This window comes from Heterodontus francisci, chromosome 5, assembly GCF_036365525.1.
Source record: "Heterodontus francisci isolate sHetFra1 chromosome 5, sHetFra1.hap1, whole genome shotgun sequence".
NCBI classification, from domain to species: domain Eukaryota; kingdom Metazoa; phylum Chordata; class Chondrichthyes; order Heterodontiformes; family Heterodontidae; genus Heterodontus; species Heterodontus francisci.
The window spans coordinates 128,377,410-128,403,304 of record NC_090375.1 but is presented as its reverse complement, the minus strand read 5'-3'; the positions used below and the strand labels follow the sequence as shown (position 1 = coordinate 128,403,304).

The window sequence follows — 25,895 nt, the reverse complement described above, 5'->3', positions numbered from 1 at the left end:
TTAGACCACTGCTTGAGTACTGTGTACAGTTTACCACATTACAGGAACGATGCAATTGCACTGGAGAGCGTGCAGAGGAGACTTACAAGAATGTTGCCAGGACTGTAAACTTTTAGCTATGAGGAAAGATTGGATAGGCTGGGGTTGTTTTCCTTGGAACAAAGGAGGCTGAGGGGTGACTTAAATGAGGTGTATAAAATTGAAGGGCGTAGATTGAGAAAATCAGTTTACTTTAGCAGAGGGGAGGGGGGCAGGGTCAAAAACCAAAGGGCATTGATTTAAAGTAATTGGTAGAATAAGAGGGGAGATTTTTCACCCAGAAAGTGGTAGGAAACTGGAACTCAATGCCTGAAAGGGTGGTAGAGGCAGAAACTCTCACCACATTTAAAAAGTGCTTGGATGTCTACTTAAACATGACCAGCCATGACCTGCAGGGCTACGAACCTAATGCAGGAAGATGGGATTTGTCGGCCAGCACTGAAACGATAGGCTGAATAAGCTCTTTCTGTGTCATAAATTTTCTATGATTTGCATCAACTTCTACCAAGCTTTCAGAGAGTGCACTCCAGATTATGACAACCTGCTGTATAAATGTTTTTATTCCTCAAGTTGCCTCTGCTTCCTTTAGCAATCACCTTAAGTGTGCGTCCTGTGGTTACCAATCCGTCTACCACTGGAAAAGATTTCTCCTTATTTATTCTGTCAAAACCCTTCAGGATTTTAAATACTTTCAAATCTCCTCTTAATCTTCCCAGCTAGGGCCTAACAGTGTTTTATAAAGGTTTAGCATAGCTTCTTGCCTTTGTACTCTGTGGGCAGAATTTTCGCCCTGATATGGGGACAGGAATGGAGGCGGGCATGTCAATGTCATTCTGTCAGTCAGCCATTTTGCTCAGGAAGGGAGAAGGCGGGACCTGGAAACCTGCCCGATTTGGTTCAACAGCCAATTAAGCTGGTTAACGAGCTTGTTAGCTCGTCAACGGTCAGTTTGCTATTTTTGTGGGGAGGCAGAGTCATGGGCTACACAATGAATCTCGAACAGTCCAAGTAGAAGGTGGCAGCAACACAGCAAGAAGCCAGTCATGGCCGCGACATTCAATTAGGTGAGCCCGTAAAAAGGTGCACAACTAAGAGGGGCGCTCATCCTTTAGCACATAGTTGCCATTGGGTGAACAGAGTTAACAAAGCAAGTGGTCTGTGCGCACCCAGTCACTGGAGGAGGTTGTGATCCTCCAGGGATCGTGGGGCCATAAGAGGGGTTGGTCCAGTAAACAATGTGAGTGCAGCAGACCACAAGCAAGGCAACAGCTGGACATGGGATTGAGGTACTCGGAGATACAGACAAGTAGCAATCAACATTCTCAGGAGCAGATGCAGAGCCCCGGGCTTGAGGAGGGGAGAGGAGAGGAATGAGGGGCAGGAAGGCAATGAAGGCCATACCCTCAGCATCGAGTGTACCGCCAAAGAAGCTACATCGACTTCGCTATTTGTCTCGAAGTGCTTCAATCCCATTCCAGCTGTTGCATTGCTTGCAGTCAGCTGCACTCACATTGCTACATCGACATGTCAGAGAATCAGTGTCACAGGAGACTGCACCTATCTAGGCAGATGGTAACTGAGATTTGTGCCCTCGTTGAGGAAGACCCAGAGCTCACAGTACTGCTTGCCATGTCCTGTCGGTAGCTGTTAAAGTCACTGTGGCCTTGAACTTCACCTCTGGCCTGATTCAAGGACCAGCAGTTGTCCTGGTCGGCATCTCACAAGGGGCAGCAAGCCATTGCATCTCACATGTCACTGATGCCTTATTCGTGAGAGTTGCGCAGTACATACAATTTCAAAAAGATGGGGGCGTGCAGGTACAAAAGGCTTTGGGATTCACCTCCATTGCTAGAGTCTCGCAGGGACAGGGCATCATTGATTGCATTTATGTGACCGCCCAGTGAGATTCATCAATAGGAAAGGCTCCATTCCCTAAATGTTCAGCTGGTATGTAACCATAACAAGAGCTTTATGCAATTGTGCACTTGCTGTCCTGGCAGCTGCCATGATGCCTTCAGCCTCCAGCAGTCCAGGGTGCTGTAGCTCTTCATGTTAGTACCGAAACTCCATGGATGGATTCTAGGGGACAATATCCCTTGAAGAGATGGCTGGTGACCCCTTTACGCGACCCCGAGACAGAGACACAGTGGTGCTACAACCTGGTGAGCAGATGGCTTTGGAACACCCTCGAGCAGGACATTCAGCTTCCGGAGATGCTGTTCTAGTGCCTGGTCCGGTCAGGTGGCACCCCGCAGTACGCTCCTGCAAGGATCTCATGCATTGTGGTGGTCTTCTGCGGTCTCTATAACATGGCCCTCCAGGGAGTTAGACCTTGAAGTGGGTGAGGTGCGAGATCGGCATAGTTCAGCAGAGGAGGTGGAAGAGGAGAATGAAGAAGATGAAGAGCAGAACAATGCCCATGCTGTGCAGGAAAATGGCCAGGGCCAGCTCAGGAGTCAAAGCTCTCATCAAGATGGCATGAATGCCAGGGAACATCTGATTCAGCCGTGATTCATCTGAGTGCTATTCATCTAGCATGTCTGCATGCTCTAGCACCCACTCTGATCTGCCTGTGAGAACACATTCATTAAACACACAACTCTAAATAGATCCATTCTTACCAGCAATGCATAGTACACATCACTCCAGCGGTCTCCCCAATCAAAGACCACTACTTCCCTTCACCATTTCATCCCTCTTTTCCAGTCCAGCCATTAAAGAGTGTAAGCTCACACGTCTGGGATCAAAGCTCAATATTTCAAATGTTATTAATAAATTACAACATGCACAATCACAACTGAAATTAACCCAAGTAAATTACTCAGTGCTGTAAGCAACAGGTTGCCCTTCGCTCTTGGCCACTTCTACATGGTGCTCCCCTTGCGGCCTTGGATGAGGTGGAGGTAGCCTACTCGTGTGTGTCTGCTTGTGGCTGAGATGCATGTGCCAATCGTCCTCGTCGTGGACGTGCCAGTGGGGATACCTCCAGAGGCTTCTGCACCGATGTCAATGCAGGGTCAGCCTAGGTAACAGGATCCCACTGCATAAATGGTCCCTGAGTCAGAGAAGCCAAGGAGGTCGATGATGATGCTCCATGAGGGGTGGCACCCTCATCCTCTTCAGTGACTGCCTCAGCCCTTTAATGGCACTCTGAATTGCTAGAGGGGACCGTCAGCTGAGGCGCAACTATCCACTCCATGCACCTTTGTGCCACCAGCACCGCTTACAGGTCAATCCTACAAGAACTGCATTGTGTGCAAGTCAGTGCACTGTTTCTGCATCAACACAAGAGTGCTTCCGCAGATGGCTCCCCACAAGTTTGGCCACTCTCTCAAAGCCCTGAGCCATGATGGTGCACATGAGCTGAGTGGACTCCTCCATTCTAAGCCCATGATTCTGCACTGCCTCAGGCAACTCCGACATGTGGGCACACATTTCACGCTGCTGGTCAAAGCAGAACTGCCTAGCTTGTGACTCTTGAGGCACTCAGCTGAGCATGGCTATGTCTGTCCTCCATCCTCCGAGAAGAACTGCCCACAGCTGCGTCTGCCTTTGTCACCTCCTCCTGCTCACTTGTAAAGTGCTCTCACCCAGTGCCACCCTATTTAATCACACAGGAGGACACACTGAAAGTGTACCTGTGCTGGTGGAGGGTGCGCTTGAATGATGTGACAGTGCTGGCTCTGTGATTTTTGTCTTGTCTGTGGCCCCCGGTGATGCTGTACCAGCACTGGCATGCTCCCCTCCAAACCCTGCCCTGGGGAGATATAAGGAGATCATGAGAACTCGCCTATGACAGCAGATGCCTCTGCAGAACTGAGACTTCCCAATGCAGCTGAAGCTATGGCATGCTGTTGGATGGGCTGGAATGTAATTCATCCCCTTCATCTACAGATTTCAATATCTTTTCATCCTCTCTTCCAGGTATTCCAATCTCTCCATTGCCCACTTCATCATGAGGTGCCACGCTCACAATGTCCATTGCAGCCTCCTACATAGCAGTGAGGATGGCAAGCTGGGGCACTCCTCCCACTGTATGTACCCTCTCCCTTGCATCATGTGTCCTTTTCTCCTGCAAAGACAAAAGAGTTAAGGAAATGCTAGCCTCTCATCCAAATAAGAAGCTGCATGTAAAAGTGCTGCCAAGTCTTCAACAACGCTCGGGTTCTGACCTTGCTGACGAGTCACTGATTACCCTGGGCACACATTGTTCCCATGTTCAGGAGTCCCCTGCGCCTTCAGGCTGCTCAGCTGGTGGCTGTCGAGCTGAAGCTCGTCATCTGGGTGATGCATTGCATTCACCTTATCAGATCTAAGGTAATCAAACCTATGGCGGCACTGCATCCAGGACCTCTGGACAACACTGCAGCTGCTGACATGTTCTGTCACTTCCAGCCAGGACTGCTTAGTTTGCCTGGGTGGCCTTCTCCTGCCACCCTTTGAGAACAAGACCCCTCGCTCTTGCGTACTGTCTCCAAATTCATCTCAAGGGCTGCATCAGTAAACTGTGGGGCAACCCTGTGACAGGTGCAAGGCATCTATCGATCCTCCTGCTGACTCCCACTGATATGTAAGGTGGCTGCCACTATTATGGCTGCCGTCATGCCTTTAAATCAGGCCCGCACTTACGGAGTCCCACCTCCATCCTGCGACTGCTGCCATTTGTTGGCTGCCAAACCTACCCTCCAGTCAATTAACTGCCTACCTTGGGAAAAATCACAGGGTGCGACTACTTGCCCCCGCAGAGTGGGGTCAGGTCCCAGAAGTGGTTCCAATGCCAAATGAAAACTCCTGCCCTGTATCTCTAATTATAAAGCTCAGGATGCCACATGCCTTTAACAGCCTTCTCAACTTGTCTTTCAACCTTCAAAGAGTTATGTACATACATTCGCAGTTCGCTGTTCCTACACCCTCTTTAAAGCTGCTGAGTTCCTCTCCTACCTCTTTTTTGAACATGTAACTTTTGTAATCCTCTAGTCCTCTGATATCACTCCAATATCTGAGAATTGGAAGATTGTAGCTCATCATTTCCATCCTTACTTCTCTCAACAATCTTTGATGCATCCCATTTGAACGAAGCAACTTTTCTACTTTGAGCATTACCAACCTTTTAAGTACGTCCTCATTATTTTTATCCTATCCAATATCTGTACTACATTCTCCTTTTACTGTGACATTGGCTTTAGTGAAGAAAGTTAGTACCTCAGTCTTGCCATCTGGCTTCACAAGATCATCTTCTTGGTCCCTTCCTTTAACTATTTATACATACCTAAAAGACTTTTGGATTCCCCTTTATGTTGCCCACTAAACTACTCTCCTACACTCTCTTTGCACCTATAAATTTCTTTTATCAGTTTGGTTCTCTACTATATTGTGAACTTGATATTTATCATAAGCCTTATTTTTCTATTTAATTTTAAAGACGAAGGGCACAAGTTTGGGTTGCATCACGCAACTTTATGAGGCGTGGGCCGGGCCACAATCGCTTCCTGTGCGACGCAAGTGCAGAAGGGCACGCGCAGGTGCGTCTCCTGCGTGCGCCGGAAGGCTGTGGATGTACGCTATCCTGATGTCACATGGCCTGAGCAACTGATGCAACATCAGGATTGCGAACTTGGACAAAGCAGAGCATATCTACGTATATGCGAATCACTCAAGAAAAAAAAAAACAGTGCAGAAAGGCATGATAGAGTTAGACAGCACAGAAACAGGCCCTTCGGCCCACCGAGTCTGTGCTGACCAACAATCACCCATTTATACTAATCCTACATTAACCCCATATTCCCTACCTTCCCTCAATTCCCCCACCACCTACCTACACTAGGGGCAATTTACAACGGCCAATTTACCTAGCAACCTGCAAGTCTTTGACTGTGGGAGGAAACCGGAGCACTCGGCGGAAACCCACGCGGTCATAGGCAGTACCCAGAACCGAACCCAGGTCGCTGGAGCTGTGAGGCTGTGGTGCTAACCACTGCGCCACTGTGCCACCCCTTGGTGATGGTCAAGGAGCTGTGCCACCTCCTTCAGTCTGACCTGGAGCCACACAGCATGGCGAGGACAGCCCTCCTTGTAGCTCTGAAGATCTCGGTCGCCCTCATCTTTTACGAATCTGGACCCTTCCAGGCAGGAGGGGGAGACAACATAAATATCTTGCAGTATCGAGTTCACTCATCACAGCAACTCGGAGGTGATTGAGGGCATAGAGGCAAGGTGAGGGAACTTCATCCTCTTCTCCCTCAGGAAGCGAGGGCAGAGTGAAAGGGCACATGGCTTTGCCAGGATATTGGGATTTCCAATGGTGCCCAACTGCACGCATGTGACTCTGTGGGCCCTCATGTCCAAGTGAACGGGTACAGAAACCGCTAGAGCTACCACTCCATAAATGTGCAGTTGGTGTGCGACCACATCAAGAACTTCATCTCAGTAAGTGCCTGCTTTCCTGGCAGGAGCCATGATGCATTCATCCTCCAACAGTGTGCCCTACGCATTGTCTTCGCACCTCTGAGAAGACCTAGACCCCGTCTGCATTAGGTTTATGGCCCCCTTCCACCATGCGAACAGAGAGGGTGTACAATGAAAGTCAGGGAGCCACACGTAATATTGTGGAGCAGGCAATCGAACTTCTGAAACAACACTTCCACTGCTTGGACCGCTTGGGGGTAGGGGTCTTTGCAGTGTGCACCAGAGAGAATCTCTGAGATTTTGATGGTGTGCTGTGTCTTCCCCAACCTGGCCATTGTGAGGATGCAACCAATAATTCCTGCCATCCAGAGGTCACTTTGGGAGGAGGAGAAAGAGCAGGAGGAGGAGGAGGAGAAAGAGGAAGCAAGGAGGAGGCAACATGGACCCTGTGCAACTGGACACAGCGAGAAAGTGTGGATTGTGAGGCTTTGCTTTACTTGAAACAAACTTTCCCTTCCCAGGTACATCAGTACCAGATCAGTGGGAGGCATTCAAGGAAGAGATAGTGAGGGTTCAGAACAAGTATCTTCCCTTAAAGCAAAAGGGTGGGCTAATAAATCCAGAGCACCCTGGATATCAAGGGGCTTAAAGGAGAGGATAAAGAAAAAAAGGGAAGCTTATCACAGATACTGAGGGCTCAAGACTGCAGAAAACCTCGGGGAGTATAAAAAGCGTAGGGGTGAAATTAAAAAGGAAATTAGAAAAGCAAAGAGAGGGCCTGAAAAAGTATTGGGAAGTAAAATCAAGGAAAACCCAAGGATTTTCTATAAACACATAAAGAGCAAGAGGATAACTAAAGAAAGAGTAGGCCCTATTAGGGACCATAAGGGTAACCTGTGTGTGGAGACAGAGGATCTGGGTCTGGTTCTTAATGAATACTTTATGTCTGTTTTCACAAAAGAGAGGGATGATACAGACATTGCAATCAAGGAGGTTGAGTGTGAAATATTAGATGAAATTAACGTGGTGAGAGAGGAAGTATTAAGGGGTTTAACACCTTTGAAAGTGGATAAATCTCCAGCCTGGATGAAATGTATCCTAGGCTGTTAAGGGAAGCAAGAGGAGAAATAGAGGAGGTTTTGACTATTATTTTCCAATCATCTCTGGCTATAGGCATGGTACCAAAGGACTGGAGGACTGCTAATGTTATTCCATTGTTTAAAAAGGGAGAAAGCGTGAAACTGAATAATTATAGGCCAGTCAGCCTTACCTCAATGGTGGGAAAATTATTGGAACAAATTCTGAGGGACAGGATAAATCATCATTTAGAAAGACACGGAGTAATTAAAGACAGTCAGCATGGATTTGTTAACAGAAGGAAGGATGATGAGGGTAATACATTTGATGTAGTCTATATGGATTTTAGCAAGGCCTTTGATAAGGTCCCACATGGCAGACTGGCCATGAAAGTAAAAGCAAAGAAAAGTGACAAGTTGGATCCAAAATTGGAGGCAGGAAACAAAAGGCAATGGTTGATGCGTGTTTTTGTGACTGGGAGGCGGTTTCCAGTGGGGTTTTACAGGGCTCAGTACTATGTCCCTTGCTTTCTGTGGTATATAATCAATGGTTTGAGCTTGAATATAGGGGGTATGACGAAGAAGTTTGCAGATGGTACAAAAATTGGCCATGTGGTTGATAATGTACAAGAAAGCTGTAGACTGCAGGATGATATCAATGGACTAAAAACAGAAAGTGCTGGAAATACTCAGCAGTCAGGCAGCATCCATGGAAAGTGAAACAGAGTTAACGTTTCAGGTCTTTGACTTTTCATCAGAACTGACAAAGGTAAGAAAAGTATTAGGTTTTAAGCAAGTGAAGGAGAGGCTGGGGTTGGTGGTGGGGAAGAGAACAAAAGGGAAGGTATGTGATAGGGTAGAGGGCAAGAGAGATTAAATAACAAAGATGTCATGGAACAAAGGTCGAGGGCATGTTAATGGTTGTGGTGAAAGACAAAGCATTAGTCCAGAGAGTGTGTTACTGGCAGAATAATGAGCAGCTCTGTCCAAAAGCACAATATGAAAACAGGAACATGGTTAAAAAATAAAATAAAACAAAATAATTTAAAAAAATAAAAAATAAAAAAGGCCAGTCATGCTCTGAAATTGTTGAACTCAATGTTGAGTCCGCAAGGCTGTAGAGTGCCAAATCGAAAGATGAGATGCTGCTTCTCAAGCTTGATTTGATGTTCACAGGAACACTGCAACAGGCCGACAGAAATGTGGGGATGAGAGCAGGGTGCTGTGTTGAAATGGCAAGCAACCGGAAGCTCGGGGTCATGCTTTCAGACTGAGCAGAGATGTTCTGCAAAGAGGTCACCCAATCTATATTTGGTCTCCCCAATATAGAGGCGACTGCATTGTGAGCAGCAAATACAGCGTACTAAATTGAAGGAAGTACAAGTAAATCGATGCTTCACCTGGAAGGAGTGTTTGAGGCCTTGGTTGGTGAGCAGAGAGGAGGTAAAAGGGCAGGTATTGCACCTCCTGGGATTGCATGGGAAGGTGCCATGAGAAGGGGACGAGGTGTCAAGGGTGATGGAGGAGTGGACCAGGGTGTCACGGAGGGAACGATCCCTTCAGAAAGCTGACAGGAGAGGGGAATAGAAGATGTATTTGCTGGTGGCATCACGCTGGAGGTGACGGAAATGGCGGAGGATGATCCTTTGGATGTGGAGGCTGGTGGGATGGAAAGTGAGGACAAGGGGAACCCTGTCGCGATTCTGGGAGGGAGGGGAAGGGGTGAGGGCAGAAGTGTGAGAAATGGGTCGGACACAGTTGAGGGCCCTATCAAACACTGTGGGAGGAATCCTCAGTTGAGGAAAAGGAAGACATGTCACAAGCACTGTTGTGGAAGGTTCCATCATCAGAACAGATGCGCTGGAGATGCAGAAACTGGGAGAATGGAATGAAGTTCATACGGGAAACAGGGTGTGAAGAAGTGTAGTCAAGGTAGCCATGGGAGTCGATGGGCTTATAATGAATATTAGTGGACAGCCTATCCCCAGAGATGGAAACAGAAAAGTCGAGGAAGGAAAGTGTCAGAGATAGACCATGTAAAGGTAAGAGAAGGGTGGAAATTGGAAGCAAAGTTCATGAAGTTTTCCAGTTCAGGGCGAGAGCAGGAACCGGCACCAATAAAGTAATCAATGTACCGGAAAAAGAGGCGATCAAACCTACTGACAAGGGTTGTGCTGTTGTTGTCTGTACCAACCTCTATCTTACAGACGCGAAGCGCCAACTCTCAGACACTTATTCCTACCTCCCCCTGGACCATGACCCCAGCACCTGGGAGTGGAGCGGCGGCTGGCGGATCTGCGAGGAAGCTGATCCGGAGCAGCGGCTGGAAATAAAGAGCAGGGCTCGAGGCCCTCTTTCACTCACCTGGGAGTGGAGTGGCGGCTGGCGGACCTGCGAGGAAGCCGATCCAGAGAGGCGGCACACTCCCTGTGTCTCTCAGCGCGTGCCGAGACTCGAAAAGAGAAAAAAAAACTTAGTGACATCATGGGAATTCTGCAAGGCGATTTGTTGGGTAAGTAACAGCTGTTAGTGCATTTAAATTGCTTAAAAAAGGGGAAAGGTGTTTTTAAAATCTCAAGTGGTAAGGTGAGTAGTACTACTTAAATTAGTGTAATTTATTAAGGAATTTAGATTGTACTGGGTAGTGTTTGAAGGAGAACAAGACCCCTAGTGTAATTAGTATTTTTTAAAGGACGTAACTAAATTAATTTAAAGGTAAGTCATGGCAGGAGAGCTCGCACCCATGGTATGCCCCTCCTGCGCTATGTGGGAAATCAGGGATGCTTCCAGTGTCCCTGACAACCATGTGCACAAGAAGTATATCCATCTGCAGCTACTGACTACCCGCATTACGGAGCTAGAGCTGCGGGTGGATTCACTGTGGAGCATCCGCGATGCTGAGGATGTCATGGATAGCACGTTTAGAGAGGTGGTCACACCGCAGGTAATGGCAGCACAGGCAGAAAAGGGATGGGTGACCACCATGCAGGTAGTACAGGAGTCCCCTGTGGCCACCCCCCTCTCAAACAGATATCCCGCTTTGGATACTGTTGTGGGGGATGGCCTCCCAGGGGAAAGCAGCAACAGCTAGGTCCGTGACACCAAGGATGGCTCTGCTGCACAGCAGGGGCGAAAAAGGAGTGGAAGAGCTACAGTGATAGGGGATTCTATTGTAAGGCATTTCTGTGGCTGCAAACGTGACTCCATGATGGTATGTTGCCTTCCTGGTGCTAGGCTCAAGGATGTCACGGAGCGGCTGCAGGACATTCTGAAAGGGGAAGGTGAGCAGTCAGAGGTCGTGATACACATCGGTACCAACGACATAGGTAGAAAAAGGGATGAGGTCTTGCAACAAGAATTTAAAGAGCTAGGTGGCAGATTAAAAAGCAAGACCATTAAGGTTGTAATCTCTGGATTACTCCTGGTGCCACGTGCTAGTGAGTTTAGAAATAGGAGGATAGAGCAGATGAATGCGTGGCTGAAGAGATGGGGCATGAGGGAGGGCTTTATTTTCCTGGATCACTGGGTCTGTTTCTGGCAAAGGTGGGACCTGTACAAGTTGGACGGGTTGAACCTGAACCAGAATGAGACAAGCATCCTTGCTGGGAGATTTGCTAGTGCTGTTGGGGGAGGGGCGTTTAAACTAATTTGGCAGGGGTTGGGATACAGAGTGGAGATACAGTAGGGGGTAATACAGAACAGAAAGTGAGTCAGCCTGGAAGCTCAGAGCAAATATAGACCTGGTAAGGCACAAGGGAAAAATGCAAGGTTGGATTGCATCTATTTCAATGCAAGGAGTCTTGCTAGTAAGACAGATGAATTGAGGGCATTGATTAGCACATGGGATTATGATATTATTGCCATCACAGAGACATAGTTGAGGGAGGGACAGGACAGGCAGCTCAATATTCCAGGGTACAGAATCTTCAGGCGCGACAGGGGAGGGGATAAAAGAGGTGGCAGCATTGCACTTGATCAAGGAGTCAATTATTGCATGAAGGAGGGATGATATCTTAGAAGATTCCTCAAATGAGGCCATTTGGGTAGAACTTAAAAGCAAAAAGGGGGCACTCACTTGGCTGGGTGTACACTACAGACCTCCAAACAGTCAGGGAGAGATAGAGGAGCAGATATGTAGGCAAATCTCTGAAAGGTGTAAAAATAATAGAGTAATAATAGTAGGGGATTTCAACTTCCCCAATATTAACTGGGATAGTCTTAGTGCAAAAGGCTTAAAAGGGGTAGAATTCTTAAAATGCATACAGAAGAGCTTTTTGAGCCAGTATGCAGAAAGTCCTACAAGAGAAGGGGCCATACTGGACCTATTCCTAGGGAATGAAACCGGTCAAGTGGTAGAAGTGTCAATGGGGGAGCTTTTCAGGGATAGTGATCATAACTCTAAGATTTAAGGTAGTTATGGAAAAGGACAAAAATGGACTGGAAATAAAGGTACCGAATTGGGGGAAAGCCGATTTCAATATAATAAAACAGAATCTGGCCAAAGTGGACTGGGAGCAGCTACTTGTAGGAAAGTCTACATCACATTAGTGGGAGTCATTCAAAGAGGAAATTGTTGGAGCTCAGAGCCAACATATACCCATTTAGGTGAAGGGTAGGACTAAAAGGCCCAAGGAACCCTGGTTGTCAAGGGATATAGAGGATTGGATCAGGAAAAAAAAAGAGGCTGACGGCAGATCCCAAGCGCTGAAAACAGCAGAGGCACTGCAGGAGTATAGAAAGTGTAGGGTGGCACTTTAAAAAGTAATTAGGAGAGCAAAGAGGGAACATGAAAAAATGCTGGTGGGAAAGATAAAGGAAAATACCAAGGCGTTTTATAAGTATATTAAGGGTAAGAGGATAACCAGGGAAAGAGTAAGGCCCATTAGGGACCAACGTGGCAACCTTTGTGTGGAGCCAGAGGACATAGATGAGGGTTTAAATGATTACTTTTCATTGGTGTTCACTATGGAGAAGGACGATGTATGTGTAGAGATCAGGGAGAGGGATTGTGATATACTTGAACATATTGGCATTGAAAGGAGGAAGTATTAGCTGTTTTAGCGGGCTTAAAAGTGGATAAATCCCCAGGGCCAGCTGAGATGTATCCCAGGCTGTTATGTGAGGCAAGGGAGGAGATAGCAGGGGCTCTGACACAAATTTTCAAATCCTCTCTGGCCACAGGAGAAGGTACCAGAGGACTGGAGGACAGCGAATGTGGTCCAATTATTCAAGGGTAGTAGGGATAAACCAGGTAATTACAGGCCAGTGAGTTCAGTGGTTGGGAAAATATTGGAAAAACTCTGAGGGATAGGATTAATCTCCACTTGGAGAGGCAGGGATTAATCAGGGATAGTCAGCATGGCATTGTCAGGGGGAGATCGTGTCTAACTAACTTGATTGAATTTTTCAAGGAGGTGACTAGATGTGTCGATGAGGGTAAAGCAGTAGATGTAGTATACATGGATTTCAGTAAGGCTTTTGATAAGGGCCCGCATTGGAGATTGGTTAAGAAGGTAAGAGCCCATGGGATCCAGGGCAATTTGGTTCCAAAATTGGCTTAGTGGCAGGAGGCAGAGGGTGATGGACGAGGGTTGTTTTTGCGATTGGAAGCCTGTCACCAGTGGTGTACCACAGGGATCGGTGCTGGGGCCCTTGATGATTGTAGTGTACATTAATGATTTAGACATAAATATAGGAGGTATGATCAGTATGTTTGCAGATGACACGAAAATTGGTGGTGTTGTAAATAGTGAGGAGGAAATGCTTAGATTACAGGGAAATATAGATGGGCTGGTAAGATGGGCAGAGCAGTGGCAAATGGAATTTAATCCTGAGAAGTGTGAGGTAATGCATTTTGGGAGGACTAACAAGGCAAGGGAATATAGAATGCATGGTAGGACCCTAGGAAGTACAGAGGGTCAGAGGGACCTTGGTGTGCTTGTCCATAGATCACTGAAGGCAGCAGCACAGGTAGATAAGGTGGTTAGGAAGGCATATGGGATACTTGCCTTTATTAGCCGAGGCATAGAATATAAGAGCAGGGAGGTTATGATGGAGCTGTATAAAATGAAAGTTAGGCCACAGCTGGAGTACTGTGCACAGTTCTGGTCACCATACTATAGGAAGGATGTGATTGCACAGGTGAGGGTGCAGAGGACATTCACCAGGATGTTGCCTGGGCTGGAACATTTCAGCTATGAAGAGGGACTGAAAAGGCTAGGGTTGTTTTCCTTGGAGCAGAGAAGGTTGAGGGGGGACATGATTGAGGTGTACAAAATTATGAGGGGCATTGATAGGTTAGATAGGAAGAAACTTTTTTCCCTTCGCGGACGGGTCAAGAACGAGGTGGACATAGATTTAGGATAAGGGGCAGGAGGTTTAGGGGGGATTTGAGGAAAAAAACTTTCACCCAGATGGTGGTTGGAATCTGGAACGCACTGCCTGAAGAGGTGGTGGAAGCAGGAAATCTCACAACATTTAAAAAGTATTTAGATGAGCACTTGAAATGCCATAGCATACAAGGCTATGGGCCAAGTGCAGGAATATGGGATTAGACTAGTTGGGTGCTGGTTGGCCGGCATAGACACAATGGGCCGAAGGGCCTATTTCTGTGCTGTATAACTCTATGACCACCGAACATCAAGCCACTGTCTCCAGGACTGTCACTGACATCATCTCCTCTGGAGATCTTCCCTCTATAGCTTCCAACCTCATAGACCCGCAACCGCAGACAGCTCGCTTCTACCTCCTTCCCAAAATCCACAAACTGGGCTGTCCTGGTAGACCCATCGTTTCAATCAGTTCCTGCCCCACTGACATTATTTCGTCCTATCTTGACTCTATCTTTTCTTCCCTGGTTCAATTTCTTTCCACCTACATCCGTGACTCTTCTGACGCCCACACCATTTCGACAATTTACAGTTTCCTGGCTTTAACTGTCTCATCTTCACCATGGACGTCCAATCTCTCTACACCTCCAACCCCAACAGGACGGTCTGAGGGCTCTCTGCTTCTTCCTCAAACAGAGGCCCAACCAGTCCCTATCCACCACCACCCTCCTCTGCCTGGCTGTACTTGTTCTTACATTGAAGAACTTCTCTTTCAACTCCACTCTCTTCGTTCAAATAAAAGGCGTTGCCAGACGTATCTGCATGTGTCCTAGTTATGCCTGTCTTTTTGTGGGATATGTTGAACATTGCTTGTTCCAGTCCTACTCAGGCCCCCTCCCTCACCTCTTTTTCTGGTATCTTGATGGTCTAGAGGATCTGTAAATGGCAGCAGCAGAATCATTACCATCAGTTACAATCTGAGAGAATGCATACAGGGTCCTTGAACAAGATGAGATATGCCCCTGAATTCTCAGTAAAATGAAAAATTAGCACCAAGAGCTTCTGACTAATATTCTTGAAGTTGTGTAAATTCAGGATCTGTATCTAAGGACTGGCATTTGTTGTTAATTTATAATGTTTAATTTATAAATCATTAAATCTATAGAACAGATCATTATGTCATAAGAAATATTCAGCATGGCTTTAGAGAAAATAAATCATGCCTCAAGAATCTAATAGAATCCCATGAAAGTGTAACTAAATTAGATGAATACTTGCCAGTGGATTTTCAGAAAACAGTCGACAAATCTCTATGTGAGACTTTTGAAGACTGAATGAATAGAATGAATGACAAATCAGTTGATGTAAATGAACATTGGAAAAGGAACACAGAAGACAGTGATAATTTGACAAGGTTCTGTCTTGGGGAATAATAAATAGCAGAGTTGGCATGGGTCCATTCAGTATACCTTTTTTGATATAAGGTTTGCTGATGACAATCAAGATGCACAAGCAAATGAGGGAAGTTGGAGAAAATTCAATGGAATATCACAGAATCTCAGAATTGTTACAGTGCAGAAGGAGGCCATTCGACCCATCGTGTCCACACCGGCTCTCCGAAAGAGCAATTCCCTCAGTTCCATTCCCCTGCCTTCTCCCCGTAACCCTGCACACTCTTCCTTTTCATATCACAGTCCAATTCCCTTTTGAATGCTTCAATTGAACCTGCCTCCACCATACTCTCAGGCAGAGCATTCCAGACCTTAACCACTCTCTCTGTGAAAAAGTTTTTCCTCATGTCACTTTTGCTTCTCTTACCAAATACTTTAAATCTGTGCCCTCTCATTCTCGATCCTTTCACGAGTGGGAACAGTTTATTTCCATCTATTCTGTCTGATTTTGAATAACTCCATCAAATCACCCCTCAGCCTTCTCTTCTCCAAGGATAACAGTCCTAACTTCTCCAATCTATCTTTATAACTGAAGTCCCTCATCCCTGGAACCATTCTCATGAATCTTTACTGCACTCTCTCCAATGCCTTTCCATCTTTCCTTAAGTGCAGCACCCAGTACTGGGCGCAATAGTCCAGCTGAGGCTGAACTAGTGTCTTATACAAGCTCAACATAACTTCCTTGCTCTTATACTCTATGTCCCTACTAATAAAGCCCAGGATAATGCATGCTTTATTAACTGCTTTGTCAACCTGTCCTGCCACCTTCAATGACTTATGCACATATACATGCAGGTCCCTCTGCTCCTGCACTCCCTTTAGAACTGTACCTTTTATTTTATATTGTCTCTCCATGTTCTTCCTACCAAAATGAATCACTTCACATGTATCTGCACTGAATGTCATCTGCCACCTGTCTGCCCATTCCACCAACTTGTCTATGTCCTTTTGGAGTTCTCCACTATCCTTCTCAGTTCACAATGCTTCCAAGTTTCATATCATCTGCAAACTTTGAAATTGTGTCCTGTACACCAAGATCTAGGTCATTAATATATATCAGGAAAAGCAAGGGTCCCAACACTGACCCCTGGGGAACTCCACCACAAACCTTCCTCCAGCCCGACAAACATTCATTAACCACTACTCTTTGTTTCCTGTCACTCAGCCAATTTCATATCCATGTTGCTACTGTCCCTTTTATTCTATGAGCTATACGTTTGCTCACAAGTCTGTTGTGTGGCACTGAATCAAACGCCTTTTGAAAGTCCATGTACACCACATCAACAGCATTGCCCTCATTACCTCCTCAAAAAACTCCAGCAAGTTAGTTAAACATGAGTTTCCCTTAAAAAAATCCATGCTGGCTTTCCTTAATTAAACTGCATTTGTTCGTGTGACTTAATTTTGTCCCGAATTATTTATTTTTATTTATTTATTTATTTTTAGAAGTTTCCCCACCAGTTCAGTTAAACTGACTGGTCTGTAAGTTGCTGGGCTTATCTTTACACCCTTTTTTGAACAAGGATGTTACATTTGCAATTCTCCACTCCTCTGCCACCACCCTCAAGTCTAAGGAAGACTGAAAAATATAGCCAGTGCCTCTGTGCTTTCCACCCTTCAATATTCTTGGATGCATCTCATCCAGTCCTGGTGCTTTATCCACTTTAAGTACAGGCAGCCTATCTAATATGTCCTTTTATCAATTTTAAATCCTTCTAGTGTCTGAATTACCTCCTCTTTCACCATTGGCCTGGATTGCATCTTCTTCCTTGGTAAAGACAGATGCAAAGTATTAATTTAATACCTCAGCTATGCACTCTGCTTCCATGTGCAAATCCCCTTTATGGTCCCTGATGGGTCCCACTCCTCCTTTTACTATTTATATGTCTATAGAAAACATTGGGATTTCCTTTATTGCTAGCTGCCTGTCTCTTTTCATGCTCTCTCGTTGCTTCTCTTATTTGCTTTTTCACTTCCCCTCTGGACATTCTATATTCAGCCTGGATCTCAATAGGATTTTCTACTTGGCATCTGTCATAAGCACACTTTTTCTTCTTTATCCTAATCTTTTGTCATCCCGGGAACTCTGGATTTGTTTGCCCTACCTTTCCCCTTCAAGGGAACATAGCTTGACTGTGCCCGAACTATCTCTTCTTTCTTCTTTGAAGGTAGCCTATTGTTCAGCTACTGGTTTTCCTGCTAACTTTTGACTCCAATCTATTCGCTCCCAGCGCCATTCTTACCCCATTGAAGTTGGCTTTCCCCCAGTTAATTTATTCTTACTCTGGATTGTTCTTTGTCCTTTTCTATAGTCAGCCTAAACCTTATGATACAATGATAACTGTCCCCTAAAAGCACTCCGACTGATACTTGATCCACTTAGCCCACCTCATTCCCAAGAACCAGGTCTAGCAGTGCCTCCTTTCTTATTGGACTAGCAACATACTGCTGTAGAAAATTTTCCTGAACACACTCTAGGAACTCTTGCCCCTCACTGCCCTTTATACTATTACTATCCCAGTCTGTGTTTGGATAATTAAAGTCCTCCATTATAACTACCCTATAATTCTTGAACCTCTCTAATTTCCTTGCAAATTTGTTCCTCCACATCCTTCCCACTAGCTGGTGGCCTACAGACAATAGCGAGCAATGTAACCGCACCTTTTTGTTCCTTAGCTCCAGCCAAATTGATTCTGTCCTTGACCCCTCTGGGACATCCTTTTTCTCTAGCACTTCAATGCGCTCCTTAATCAATACCTTGTATCCAGGAATATACTAACACCAGTCCTGCCATTCTTTGAGCCAGGTCTCTGTTATAGCCACAACATCATATTTCCACATGGCAATCTGTGCCTGTACCTCACCAATCTTATTAACCACACTCCATGCATTCACATACATGCACATTAAGCCTGATTTAGACTTTATTACTTTCTCCCTTAATCTGACCCCCACCTAATAACTTACTATTCCCTACTCTAGTGATATCTATCTCCCCCAGTATTCTGTGCACCTTGGTATTCCTCTCTGATATTTGCTCCTGGTTCCCACACCCTGACAAGTTATCAGTTTTTCCTCGTTCCAATCTGAGCTTCCTCTCAGGTTTCTATCCCCCTGCCAATCTAATTTAAACCCTCCCCAACGGGACTTGCAAATCTCCCTGCAAGGATTAGTCCCAGTCCTGCTAAGATGCAACGCGTCCATCTTGTACAGGTCCGATCTGCCTCAGAACTGGTCCCAATGCTTCAGAAAGCTGATGCCCTCCCTCCTATACCAGTTCTCCAGCTACGTATTCAATCACTCAGTTCTCCTATTCCTATACTCACTCACACATGGGAATGGGAGTAATCCTGAGATTACTGTTTTTAAGGTCCTTCTTGTTAATCTTCTTCATAGCTCCCTAAAATTTGTTTTCAGGACCTCATCCTCCTTCCTACCTATGTCATTGGTGCCAACATGGGCCATGACCTCTGGCTGTTCACCCTCTTCCAGAAGAATGTCCTGTAGCGGTTCTGTGACATCCTTGACCCTGGCACCAGGAAGGCAGCACACTGTCCTGGAGTCACGTCTACGGCCGCAGAAATGCCTGTCTGTTCCCTGAACTAACAGATCCCCTATCACTACTGCTCTTCCACTCCTCTTCCTCTCTTCCTGTGCAGCTGAGCCACCTGCGGTGCCACAAACTTACCTCTGACTGCACTCTTTTGAGGAACCAGCACCCTAACCAGTATCCAAAATAGAAAACTGATTAGCAAGCGACATCGTCTCAAGGGACTCCACCACCTGCCTGGTTCTCTTAGACTGCTTGGCAGTCACCTATTCCATATCTGGCTGCATGCTCCTAACCCGTGGTGTGACCACCTCCCTAAACATGCTATCCACGTAGTTCTCTGCCTCGTGGATGCACCACAGTGACTCCAGCTACTGCACGAGTTCAGAAACCCAGAGCACAAGCTTGTGCAACCGGTGACACTTCCTGCAGATATGTTTGTCGTGGACACATGGTGCATGACTTCCCACATGCCGCAGGCTGTACATTCCACTCAGCCGAGCTGCCCTGCTATACCTTAACTTTAAAGACTATTATAAGTAGAACAGCTTACCAGTTACTCACCAACCAGCTCCTTCCACTGCACCGAAGCAAGAACCAAATACTGGAGGGCATAAAAAGTAGAAAAAAAAGGAGCACCTCCTCCCCCCTTGACCGAACTCGTCACTCACCAAACTCATATCTCCACACTCTGCTTGCAATCTGCACGCTGTTTGCCGGTTGCACCCAGACATTTGTATTTTTACTTTGTGAAGCTGAAACTGCAGCAAATATATTGGACTGGTCAGCTACTTAACTAATCAGCTACTCTGCAGTAGAGCCTGTTAATTCCTGCCTAAGACTGGAAGAAACTTACATTACTTCCTTAACCCTACTTTACTTTCTTAACCCTACTTTATCTAGAGGGTAAATCCCAGTTAAATGTTAACTGCAGACCAGATTTTTGGAAAGATATTGACACTTAAAATCCCCACTCACAAAACTCGTATCTCCACACTCTGCTTGCAATCTGCCCTCCGTTTGCTGGCTGTATCCAGACCTCAGTATTTATACTATATGGGGGAATGATGTGAAAAAACTAAGGAACTGCAGATGAAAGTCAATGTGGCTAGCAGTAAGATGTTCTGTAACTGCACAGGAAGCTTGAAATATGTGCTCAATGGATGTTCTTTTGCAAAGATGAAATGGAACTGTCCCTGTAAGGATCTAGTTACAGTGAATCTGTTATTCAGGAATATAAAACATGAAGATGAACCTTCAGTAGATAAGTTAAAATGGAATTGATTAAGTCTATAATAATCATAATAAGAGTTATCTTAAGCATCATGTGCTCAAGTTTAGAAAACAGTGACAAAGATGCTGCTGTGACTAAAATATAAATTATGTAGGCAGGATTACAGAAATGAACATGCTTACATTTGGAAAAAACAGAAATGAAGGGACAAGTCACAAGTCTATAAAATACTGAAAGGAAAGGATAATGAAAGTATTAAGGTATCCAATTTAAACTGTCAGCACAAAAATCAAGCATGTATAAAAATTTAAGAAACAACTTGGCACCGGGTGTAAAACTGGTGTCGCAGATCAGCTATCCATCACCTGATTTTTCTATTAAAGAAAGAATATCGGGAATGTAGGACCAATCTGAAACGAGGAATTAAGAGGGCTAAAAGGGGTCATGAAATATCTTTAGCAAACAGTGTTAAGGAAAATCCCAAAGCCTTTTATTCATATATAAGGAGCAAGAGGGTAACTAGAGAAAGGATTGGCCCACTCAAGGACAAAGGAGGAAAGTTATGCGTGGAGTCAGAGAAAATGGGTGAGATTCTAAATGAGTACTTTGCATCGGTATTCATCGAGGAGAGGGACATGACGGATGTTGAGGTTAGGGACAGATGTTTGATTGCTCTAGGTCAAGTCGGCATAAGGAGGGAGGAAGTGTTGGGTATTCTAAAAGGTAGACAAGTCCCCAGGTCCGGATGGGATCTATCCCAGGTTACTGAGGGAAGCGAGAGAGGAAATAGCTGGGGCCTTAACAGATATCTTTGCAGCATCCTTAAACACGGGTGAGGTCCCGGAGGACTGGAGAATTGCTAATGTTGTCCCCTTGTTTAAGAAGGGTAGCAGGGATAATCCAGGTAATTATAGACCGGTGAGCCTGACGTCAGTGGTAGGGAAGCTGCTGGAGAAGATACTGAGGGATAGGATCTATTCCCATTTGGAAGAAAATGGGCTTATCAGTGATAGGCAACATGGTTTTGTGCAGGGAAGGTCATGTCTTACCAACTTAATAGAATTCTTTGAGAAAGTGACAAAGTTGATTGATGAGGGAAGGGCTGTAGATGTCATATACATGGACTTCAGTAAGGCGTTTGATAAGGTTCCCCATGGTAGGCTGATGGAGAAAGTGAAGTCGCATGGGGTCCAGGGTGTACTAGCTAGATGGATAAAGAACTGGCTGGGCAACAGGAGACAGAGAGTAGTAGTGGAAGGGAGTTTCTCAAAATGGAGACGTGTGACCAGTGGTGTTCCACAGGGATCCGTGCTGGGACCACTGTTGTTTGTGATATACATAAATGATTTGGAGGAAAGTATAGGTGGTCTGATTAGCAAGTTTGCAGACGACACTAAGATTGGTGGAGTAGCAGATAGTGAAGGGGACTGTCAGAGAATACAGCAGAATATAGATAGCTTGGAGAGTTGGGCAGAGAAATGGCAGATGGAGTTCAATCCGGGCAAATGCGAGGTGATGCATTTTGGAAGATCCAATTCAAGAGTGAATTATACAGTAAATGGAAAAGTCCTGGGGAAAATTGATGTACAGAGAGATTTGGGTGTTCAGGTCCATTGTTCCCTGAAGGTGGCAACGCAGGTCAATAGAGTGGTCAAGGAGGCATACGGCATGCTTTCCTTCATCGGACGGGGTATTGAGTACAAGGGTTGGCAGGTCATGTTACAGTTGTATAAGACTTTGGTTCGGCCACATTTGGAATACTGCGTGCAGTTCTGGTCGCCACATTACTAAAAGGATGTAGATGCTTTGGAGAGGGTGCAGAGGAGGTTCACCAGGATGTTGCCTGGTATGGAGGGCGCTAGCTATGAAGAGAGGTTGAGTAGATTAGGATTATTTTCATTAGAAAGACGGAGGTTGAGGGGGGACCTGATTGAGGTGTACAAAATCATGAGAGGTATAGACAGGGTGGATAGCAAGAAGCTTTTTCCCCCCCCAGAGTGGGGGATTCAATTACTAGGGGTCACGAGTTCAAAGTGAGGGGGGAAAAGTTTAGGGGGGATATGCGTGGAAAGTTCTTTACGCAGAGGGTGGTGGGTGCCTGGAACGCGTTGCCAGCGGAGGTGGTAGATGCGGGCACGATAGCGTCTTTTAAGATGTACCTAGATAGATACATGAATGGGCAGGAAGCAAAGAGATACAGACCCTTAGAAAATAGGCGACATGTTTAGATAGAGGATCTGGATCGGCGCAGGCTTGGAGGGCCGAAGGGCCTGTTCCTGTGCTGTAATTTTCTTTGTTCTTTGCTCTTCAATATCAATGGAAATCAAAATCAGGTTGTTTCTATAAAGGGTGCGCAGTGCAACAAACAGGCCACACACAAGTGAAGGGACATTAGAGGGAACATTTCTGGGAGAGTGAACAGATTTATAGGCAGAGCCAGTTTCTAATTTGATGTTTTTAAAATGAGTGCAAAAGAATGCAGAAACTGAAGTTGTGCTGAATGCAATTTGCACTTAAAATTCCATGATCTTTTACGCCAGTTACACCGATATCTGAGAAATCGGGTTGAAGAAACTAGCACAATTGAGCAGAAACTCCAGGCTCCTTTGTCACCCTCAGTACTTCTATATGTCTCATCACTGCCTTCAAGCTACACCTTTCCTCCTGTCTTCCTCTGGATCCTGGATTTAATTAAAGACAAGAGATAAAATTCATTCCATTGCCATTCAAATGTATAACAAAAGTCATGGAAACCACTGATGTACAAATTCTAGGGAAAGGTGGATATAATCACATAATGTGACTGGAAAATATGAACAGTCTATGATCCTTTGCAATAAGCACAATTTCAATTATTCAATCACCATGGGCTAATTTTAATGCTGCCTGCCTGGCAGAAACTGGGCAGCTGGGTCGTTAAAGTCACATAGTAAGCTTAACTACCAATGTTCACTCTCATCTAGCGGTCTTTCATTTTAACCTGATCTTCTGAGCAATTGAGAAGGACGCACACAGGAAACCAGTGGGATCTTTCTTTAAATATTGGGTTCCGAAGAGGTCAAGAGGCCTAACTCCGAAACTAATCATTGACATGAGCAGGGAAGCAGTTGTGGCTTTCCATCATGGCCGAGCTTCAGGAAGAAGAGTTGAGGCCAGAAGAGGCTCTCCTGAAAACCCTTCCCCACAACTTACAGGCAGCTTCCGATCATCCAATTTTACACTCTGACCTGGCACCTAGCTGCCACTTCCTGCCAGTTTCATGGGGCGAACTGATTGGGGGCATGCAAATTAGGAGTTAAAATTGCCAAGTCTCATGTTGCCAAAGTCAGGACGATTTGCTGCCTGCTCAGCCTCCACCTGTCTAATTTAAAATTGGGGCTCATAAATCAGTGGCATGAATAATGTTTTGTACATTACACAGCCCATAACTCACCATGAGCAATGTCACCAGTGATCCATTTATATACATATTGATATTGAGCACTTCATCCTCAACTACTCTTAGTTCAATATTTTTGCACAGTAGCTATAGTAAGATTCACTTCAGGTCACAACACAAATTCAGTAATTTAAATATTTTAACCTCTCTTTGCATCTTCTGGGCCTTGTCTTTTAATTTCTGGATTAATTGTTCACACTGTGTGGTGTGGTCTTTGTTTTTCTGTAATTCCTCTCGCTTTGCATTCAACTCTTCTGACAGTTGATCAATCATTTCTTCACAAGTTTCCATTTGGCTACACTTTTCTTCATATCGACGTTGCAAAGTTACCATTTCATCTTTTAAATTATGGACTGTTCCATTCAGTTCAAATATCTGTCAATACCAAATTCTGAGAATAAACAATCTAATTTGAAAAGCATTTATTGTTTATGAGGTTAAATAAAAAAAATCTAGTCATATTACATCATCTTTATTGTCTTATTGTTAGTTTCAGACAAGAGCAGCAAGATATTGTGAACACCATCATCTCCAAGATCCCATCCAAGTCACATATTATCTTGACTTGGACATATAACAGCCTAGAGATTTGATGACACTGTTTCAAAGAGTCCAGAATGGTGATAGGCATCAAAATTGACCTCCAGGCCCACAACTGAAACAGGCGATTGTTCCTGTGCATTTGCAAATAAAGGGCCTAACTCTTGTTTGGTGCTTCCTTTATCAAATATGTTCACTAAAAACAAATCTACATGTGACCTAACTAGCAGTCCTTAAAGAGTCCATTGTTGTTTTAAATACTTACCTGAACATGGAGTTCGGAGGTTCAGGAATGTTCCTCCTGATAACACATTAAAGTCACTACATGCCACCCCCAAACCCCCCATCGATTGCTGTTTCTTATCCAATCACGCCCTCACTCTCTTTCCCAATCACCTTCCATTTTCCCAAGACCTATCTAACAAACAGGTGATGCAGCAGCCCCACATTCAAATATTCTTCTCCAACAGCTGCCTGGGGACGCCCAGCAGTTCTGATGTAAATGAGGTCAGAGGGCCAATGCTAAAAGCTTGGTCAAAGAAGTGGATTTGAAGGAGAATTTTAAAGGAAGAGTTTAGGGATGGGAGGGAATTCTAGAGGTTACTGAGGGAAAGAAGAAGGAAGGCTGCACAAGAAGCCAGATCGAGAGAGTCTGAGTAGAGGGGTGCATGCAGAGAGGAGAATACAGAGATAGGGAGGGTGAGGTCATGAAGGGAATTAAACACAATGAGAATTTTAAATTTAAGGCATTTGAGGACAGGCTTCTTACCACCTTCTCAAGGGCAATTAGGGATGGGCAATAAATGCTGTCCTAGCCAGCGATGCCCACATCCCATGAATGAATTGTTACGACCGCAGTGGGAGCAACGCATTGTTAATTCAGTCCCGTCACTCCACAGGTCACAGCATATTATTTAAAGCTTTCCACCCAACCAGAAAACAGCCAAACACTCTAGTAACCCCTGGAATAAAACAGAACAAACCAGGTATCTTCAGACAACAGATTAACTATTCATTAAAACTACATCTTAAACACAATTAAGGGTCTAAAGACCTTTTAACTTCTGATTTTAATCCAACTCCTCCCCCCCCCCCATTTACACACATACACTCAAAAATAACAGTACTTAACCGGTTTGTAAAAGTGGCGTTTCTAAAAATTAGCTGTCTCTTAAGAATAAATAAAATAAGTAAGTCTTTGTGGATTACGCTCCCGGTGGATGAGGTATTCTAATGTGGAAATAGTCAAAGGCCACTCAAAGTATTCACATGGATTTGATGCAGTTGTCGATTCTTAATAGGCATTCAACTCTTCGGCTACAGTAAGCATTAACCAGTTCTTTGAATGATGAGCGCAGCAATAAGTCAACTTGAATTTTAAACTGATAGTATCGCAGTTGAAACTTTACTTTGAATTCCAGCAAACTCAATCAGTCCAGAGAGATTCAATCTTGAAGCAAATACCTTCTGGCTTGGAAATAAAGAAAATTTCAGCAATACAAACAGTTTTTTGAAAAAGAAAAGTTTTTTTTCTTCCCTTGGAGGATTAACTTGGCCTGTTGCTCCTTGTAGAATTTCTGCTGAGAGGCCCACAGCACCTCAAGGATGCCCAGTTTTGAGTTGCTAGATCTGTTTGAAATCGATCCCATTTTGCAAAGTGGTAGTGCCACTCAGCATGCTGGAGAGTATCCTCAATGTGAAGATGGGACTTCGTCTCCATAAGGATTGTGCGGCGGTCACTCCTACCAATACTGTCATGTGCAGATGCATCTGCAACAGGTAGATTGGTGAGGACAAGGTCAATTTGGTTCCTTCATCACCTGCCGCAGACC

At 45.1% G+C, this 25,895-nt stretch overlaps 1 protein-coding gene across 7 annotated transcripts in view; it reads right to left on the bottom strand.

Moving 5' to 3' along the window:
- The window catches only part of LOC137370043 (polyamine-modulated factor 1-binding protein 1-like), a 719,669-nt gene that overhangs the window by 318,922 nt on the left and 374,852 nt on the right, over nt 1–25,895 (bottom strand). For all 7 annotated transcript variants that reach the window (XR_010975068.1, XM_068032077.1, XM_068032078.1 and 4 more), the window contains one exon: nt 23,668–23,898. Coding sequence is in view for 6 of the 7 variants with exons in the window: in XM_068032077.1 (XP_067888178.1) it covers nt 23,668–23,898 (231 nt within the window). In the remaining variant the exon portion in view is untranslated. The remainder of the gene's footprint in view (nt 1–23,667; nt 23,899–25,895) is intronic.